Source organism: Solanum tuberosum, unplaced genomic scaffold (genome assembly GCF_000226075.1).
Source record: "Solanum tuberosum cultivar DM 1-3 516 R44 unplaced genomic scaffold, SolTub_3.0 scf00256, whole genome shotgun sequence".
NCBI classification, from domain to species: Eukaryota; Viridiplantae; Streptophyta; class Magnoliopsida; order Solanales; family Solanaceae; genus Solanum; species Solanum tuberosum.
The window spans coordinates 786866-794352 of NW_006239178.1; the positions used below are offsets into that span (position 1 = coordinate 786866).

Below are 7487 nucleotides of genomic sequence, written 5' to 3' on the forward strand. Positions count from 1 at the left end.
AAGATGAAGGTGAATCAAGGTTCGTGCCTCAACATAATGAAGACAAGATAGTTGAAGAGGAGGAAGAATTAACACAAGCAGCTAAGGAAGTAAGTGTCACCGGTGATTTATCACTAAGACATGCTAAGGATATGAGAAATACGATAAAAAAAGGGAAGAACACAAGATTAAAGGAAACTCAAATAAATACAATGAGCAGTTCGGCAAGGTCATCGCCATCCAAATGATGATTGACACACTTTGTGTTTGGAATATAAGATCAGTAAATATGCAAGATTCTTTTGAGCGTATTATGGATCTTAAGAGGAGAAATAATTATTCATATATAGCCCTAATGGATCTATTTCAAGGGCCTCAAAAGTTAGTGAAATACCGAAGGAAGCTTGGTATGAAGAATGCAATGGTGAACACTACATCCAAAATTTGGGTTTATTGGAATACAGAATTGGAGAGAGAAGTGATGAGAGACTCATATCAACAACTAACAATAAAATTCAGACATGTTACATGTCAGAAGGAGGTCGTCATCAGTACAGTGTATGCTAGGTGTACCTTATTGGAGAGGTTAGAATTATGGGAAGACCTTGAAGACATAGCAGCAAATGTAGATGTCCCATGGATAGTGGGAGGAGATTTCAATGTGATATTAGAAGAAACAGAGAAGTTAGGCGGACTACCAGTCACTCAACAAGAAACGACAGACTTTGCACAATGTCTGAGTTCTTGTAATCTCTCAGAGATAACATTCAAAGGTAGCTCTTATACATGATGGACCGGGAGAATTGAGGAGGAATGCATTTTTAAAAGGTTGGACATAGTTCTTTGAAATCAAGAGTTTCTGCAACAATTTTCAGCAAGTGAAGTTCACCATTTGATAAGACAAGGATCAGATCATGCTCCTCTACATATGATATGTAAAACTTTGCAGGGAAACATAATAAAACCTTCCAGGTTTTTAAATTTCTGGACTAAACACAAGAAGTTCAAGGAGGTTGTACAAAACCAGTAGGCTAGCAGTGTTATGGGAAGCCCATTCTTTGTGGTCCATCAGAAATTAAGAAATTTAAAAAGGGCTCTCTCACAATGGAGCAAGGAAACATATGGTAACATCTTTGAGAAAATAGATGCCCCGAAGGACATATTTAAAGTAAAGGAGCAGCAAATGGAGGTGGGGCCCACAAATCAAAATAAGAAAGAACTTGCTAAACCAGAAGAAGTAGTCAAAAGTTACTATCAAATAGAGGAACAATACGGGAAGCAAAAGGCTGGGATGCAATGGTTTAAGGAGGGTGATAAAAACACAAAATTCTTTCACTCGTATGTGAAAGGACGAAGGAGAAAATTGATGATATGGGAGATCCAGATAGAGGATGGGGAAGTATTACAAAATACAAATAGCATAGGGGAAGAGGCAGTAAAAGTGTTTAAAGAATAGTTCAAAGAATCACAGAGAACGGAGGACTTTGATATGTTGAAAGTGATCCCTAAAATAATCACAACAGAAAAAAATAAAGAAATGACGAGGGCTCCAACATTAGAGGAAGTTAAGATGACAATGTATAGCTTGAATAAACATAGTGCGTGTGGACCCGATGGTTTTTCGGGGGAATTTTTTCAATCCTGTTGGGAGATAATCAAAGAGGATATATGGAGAATGGTGATGTCATTTTTCTGTGGTGGTGAGATTCCTAAATTCATCACACATACTAATGTTGTGTTAATCCCAAAAAAGGACAAGGTGACCAGGTTTACAGATTTAAGACCAATCAGTCTCAGTTCATTTGCAAACAAGATTCTGTCAAAGGTGTTATATGAGAGGTTGCTACCAGTATTACCCAACATCATCTCAATGAATCAGTCGGGATTCATGAAAGGAAGAAGCATTACTGAGAATGCTATTCTTGCTCAAGAGATTATTTGAGATATAAATAAAAGGCATGATTGTTATAATGTGGTGGTTAAATTAGATATGACAAAAGCCTACGATAGGGTATCTTGGATTTTTCTTACAAAAGTTATGAGGGGGTTTGGATTTGATGAACGAATCATTGATATGGTGTGGCGATTAATATTAAATAACTGGTTTTCCATTTTGGTGAATGGACAGACCTTTGGTTTTTTTGAATCAACAAGAGGGTTGAAGCAAGGTGACCCCTTATCACCTACTTTGTTCATAATTGCCGCAAAGGTGTTAGCGAGAAGCCTCAACAATTTAAATGATGATGCAGATTTCAGAACTTTTGGCAAGCCTAAATGGAGTAAAGAGATTAATCATTTATCATATGCGGATGATAGAATATTATTATGTTCAGGGCACAAGCAATCAATGAAGAAAATGATGAAGGTATTAAGAGGATACGAATACGTGTCTGGGCAGCTCATTAATCTCACTAAAAGCTATGTATATTTGCATGAAAAAGTACCAACAGTTGTTTGTCAAAGGATTAGGAGAATTACAAGCATAGCTCAAGGAGCTTTCCCTTTCACTTACCTCGGTTGTCCTATTTTCTATGGAAGGAATAAGAAGTCACACTTTGAAGATTTGATTAAAAAAGTGATGAGAAGGGTTACAGGATGGCAGCATAGATTATTAACATATGGAGGAAGATATGTATTAATTGCCCATATTCTACAATCAATGCCTATATATCTATTATCTTCCATGAACCCTCCGAAAGAAGTAATAGATCAAATTCACAAGATTTTAGCAAAATTCTTTTGGGGTCATATAGGTGGAATTAAAGGGAAACATTAAATCGCTTGGGAGACGTTATGTTTACCCAAGGAGGAGGGTGGTCTAGGATTTCGATCCCTACATGATGTTGTTGATACTTTGTTTGCTAAGCTTTGGTGGGTTTTCAGAACATCCACCAACTCGTTATGGAGTGAGTTCATATGGAACAAATACTGCAAAAAATGGCACCCTGTTATGGCACAAGGGAATGGAGGGTCACATGTATGGCGAAAAATGATTAAAATTAGAGAGGAGGTTCAACATAGCATCTAGTGGCAAATCAAGTCAGGAGAGTTGAGTTTCTTGTTTGACAATTGGACAAAACCAGGGGCTCTATACTATGTGGAAGAGGACAAAAGGGGGGAAGAGGAGATTGAGGTCAGAAGCTTCATAACTGGAGGACAGTGGGATAAAGAAAAGTTATTGCAGTATGTATCGGAGGAGATGACTGATCATGTAATGACCAATATCTCATCAATAATCAGTAATGGGGAACAAGCTAAACCATGGTGGACGAACAGTGCGAATGGGAGGTTCTCGTTGAAATCAGCATGAGAACTAATAAGGAAGAAAAAGAATAAGGAAGAAAAGTATGAGCTAATTTGGAGGAAAGAGTTGCCTTTGAAGATCAATTTTTTCCTATGGAAAGGAAGGATTGCCATTGATGATAATTTGGACAGAATGAGAATTAACATTGTATCTAGATGTTGGTGTTGCGATACACAACAAATTGAGACAATGTCCCACTTATTTCTAGCAGCCTCTATAGGCCAAAAGCTATGGCGATATTTTGCTTAATGTGCAGGTGTTGAGATGGAAGGCAGAAATATGATGTAGACTATAAAATGTTGGTGGTATGCTGAAGCCCCTAGCAAACTCAAGACTGTTCTTAGAGCTATTCCAGCATTGATACTATGGAGCTTATGGAAGAGACGAAATCATATTAAGCATGGAGGGCAAATCAAACAGGAAGAACTAATAAAACAGGTAACAAAGAACATTCAGTTACTGACAATGGGGAGAAACGCAAATCTTAATTTTTCTGGAAAGACCTGGGCAGAGATTGTAAATATAGGATCATACAAGCCTAAAATATATTACCATATTGTTCAATGGAAACCACCAATGATGGATCAACTGAAATGTAATACTGATGGAGCTAGCAAAGGAAATCATGGAGAGAGTGTTATTGGGATGTGCTTCAGGGACATGAATAGAGATATTATTTATGCTCAAGCAAAAAGAATAGGATTTTCCACTAATATAGAAGCAGAGGCGAAAGCAATCCAAGAAGCTCTAAAAATCAGCTCTAGGAAGGGGTTTTAAAATCTTTTGATTGGGACTGATTTCCTTACTCTAAGGAACATCATACAGAGGACTTGGAGAATACCTTGGGAAATTGCAGAAATAATGGAAGATATAATGAAGGAGATGGGGACACAGAAGGCAGAAATCAAACATATTTTTAGGGAAAGCAATCAGCTAGCAGATTATTTAGCTAACCTAGCTATTAATAAAAAAGAAATACAAGAGTTCAATGATACCAACAGCAGGAAAATGCATCACAAACATGGACAAAGCACAGATTCCATCCATCAGAATAAGAAACAAGCAAATAAGGCAACATGATGACACATGATCAGACATATAGACAGACAGGGGAGGGGAACAGCAAAGCATATTACAGAGAAGCAAATCTTCAGAAGGGGATTATTACAACTACTAAAATAACTGTTTTGCTAATCTACATTAGCACAAAAAAATGGTTGACAACAAAGCCTGAAAGCAGCATCATGGAAGACACTCAAGCAAGGAGGTCAACACAGTGTCCATGCAGACATGAAAATGCAGCACAATAGCAGCTGACACAGAATACGGAGGAGTCAGGAAACAATAAAGAAAAGGAAAGAAGGGATAGAAAAGAACCTGGAGCTGAGCTGCATCCCAAAGAAAAGAGCCAAAAGCGCAGGCGAGGAACAGCAACGAACATCTGGGAGATTGAGATGGACAGATCGAAAGGGGCGGTGGTTCTATCCACTTTCCTAATTAAGGAAGAAAGGTTAGGTAAAGATGTGCTGGGGAGGTTTTTTTCTTATTGGGCCCTTTGGCCAGACTAATGTTTCTAAAAGATCTTTATTAATAAAATGGCCTTCAGGCCGGAAAAATTCAATTAAAAAAAAAAACAAAATAATTAGTGATTAAATAGCTTTGTCGGTGTTATTAATTTTATTAGTGACAAAATAATACTATCAACTACGAAAGATTAAGCTTTTCATGACAAACAAATTCGTCACAAATGCTATGCATTTTGGGATGATTTTCTTATTTTATAGTTAATGGAACTTCGTTAGCAACGAAGCACTAAATTGTCTTTATATACATTTAGAGACACATGTTTACTGACTACTGAAAGACGAAATTTTATTCGTCACACAAGTTTTTGTGACGAAATATGATTTCTAAATGACGAAATGATTTGTCCCTAATAATCAAATTTGTTGTAGATATATATATATATATATATATGATTTTCGTTACATGACTATTAAAGAAGAAGTGCACATTTTAAAGTGTGGCATAAATTCAAGGTTGTTCAGCTGTGTGTATGTGCGTGTGTGTATATATAAGTCGATCAAAGTTGTACAAAATATTCCTGTGGTTAACACTATTTTTAAAATTAATTATATATAAAAAATATATATATAAAATTGAACAATCCTCCTCTACTCAATGTATTATTTTATTTTATTTTTCCTTTAAAGGGAGTTCTTATAAAAGAAGAACTCAAACACATTGTTAATACAAAATAGGGTTGCCACTACAAGTTTCCAATGATTAGATGTTTGAAATCTTGATTAATTATTTTTTTAATATTCATAATATTAAGTTGGAACAATTACTTTGGTTGGTTTACGATGATTTCGAGAGAGAAAAATATAGTAAAATAACATATGTCAATTATGAAGTAATTTCAATGTTGAAGAATTACTTTATTGGGATGAAACCCGTCAAAACATTAGATTTTAATATATACAATTAAAAAACTTTTGTTGGTGTAACACCTCGCCATTTGAAAGAACTAGAAAAAGTTAGAATTGGAAATAGTCATTCTAGGAAAGAATGAAAAATTTGGAAATTGGTTAAGTTTGAGTTTTAGGTAAACTTCAAACAATCATAACTCCTAGTGCAGGATGAGTTAGGTGTGCTTGAAATATACCGTAGGAAAGATCTTGGAATTTTGTTTCCAACGCCACCAAGTTTGCACGATTCTGAGTTTGTATGAGTGAAATATGGCCATCTGTATGTGGGTTGTTCAAATAAGGAGAGTCTAATCCGGATTTTGGAAAGGTAGTTTGGTCTTTTCATTACCTAATTATTTTATTTCATTTTTGGGAGTTTAATTGGGGTCTAATTAGAATTAGATCAGTTGAGACAATTGGAAATTCACGCTAGGGCTTGGAGAAAAAGAGAAAAGAAGAGAAAGGAGAAGAAAGTTCAAGATTTGTCAAGATCGAGTTTGGTTGTGGATTTCGCCAAGGATTCAATCCTACGAGGTATGTGAAATAACATAGCGTTGATCAAAGTTATACAAAATATTCATGTGGTTATCTCTATTTTTAAAATTAATTATATATATATAAAAACTAATATAAAATTGAACAATCCCCCTCTACTCAATGTGTTTTTTATTTTATTTTTCATTTACAGGGAGTACTTATTAAGGAAGAACTCTAAGACATTGTTAATACAAAATAGGGCTGCCACTACAAGTTTCCAATGATTAGATGTTTGAAGCCTTGATTAATTATTTTTTTATTATTGATAATATTAAGGATATAAGAATTACTTTGGTTGATATACGATGATTTTGAGAGAAAAAAAATACTTAACTGAATAACACATTTCAATTATGAAGTAATTTCAATGTTGAAGAATTACTTTATTGGGATGAAACCCGTGAAAACATCAGATTTTAATAAATACAATTAAAAAACTTTTGTTGTTGTAACACCTCGCCATTTGAAAGAACTAGAAAGAGTTAGAATTGGAAATAGTCATTTTAGGAAAGAATGAAAAATTTGGAAATTGGTTAACTTTGAGTTTTGGGTAAACTTCAAACGAACATAACTCCCAGATCAAAATGAGTTAGGTGTGCTTCTAAATACCTTCAGAAAGATCTTGGAATTTTCTTTCCAACGCTACAAAGTTTGCGCGCTTCCGAGTTCGTATGAGTGAGATATTCCCATCCAAAGTGAGGTTGTCCAGATAAGAAAAGTCTAATCCGGTTTTTGGAAGGGTAGTTTGGTCTTTTCCTTACCTAATTATTTTATTTCATTTTTGGGAGTTTAATTAGGGTCTAATTAGAATTAGATCAATTTAGACAATTGGAAATTCACGCTAGGGCTTGGAGAAAAAAGAGAAAAGAGGAGAAAGGAGAAGAAAGTTCAAGATTGGTCAAGATCGTGCGAGTTTGGTTGTGAATTTCACCAAGGATTCAATCCTACAAGGTATGTGAGATCACATAGCGTTGATCAAAGTTATACAAAATATTCATGTGGTTACCTCTATTTTAAAAATTAATTATATATAAAAAATACACTAATATAAAATTGAACAATCCTCCTCTACTCAATATGTTTTTTATTTTATTTTTCATTTACAGGGAGTACTTATCGAGGAAGAACTCTAAGACTTTGTTAATACAAAATAGGGTTGTCACTTCAAGTTTCCAATGATAAGATATTTGAAACCT

At 34.9% G+C, this 7487-nt stretch overlaps 1 protein-coding gene across 1 annotated transcript; it reads left to right on the forward strand.

Annotated features, from left to right (window-relative positions):
- Window positions 1-334: 334 nt before the first annotated feature.
- Window positions 335-1435, forward strand: LOC107062670 (uncharacterized). The gene is made up of 3 exons (XM_015313564.1): window positions 335-752; window positions 929-951; window positions 1052-1435. The coding sequence occupies exons 1-3, from the start codon at window positions 335-337 to the stop codon at window positions 1433-1435; spliced, it is 825 nt and encodes a 274-aa protein (XP_015169050.1).
- Window positions 1436-7487: the final 6052 nt, after the last annotated feature.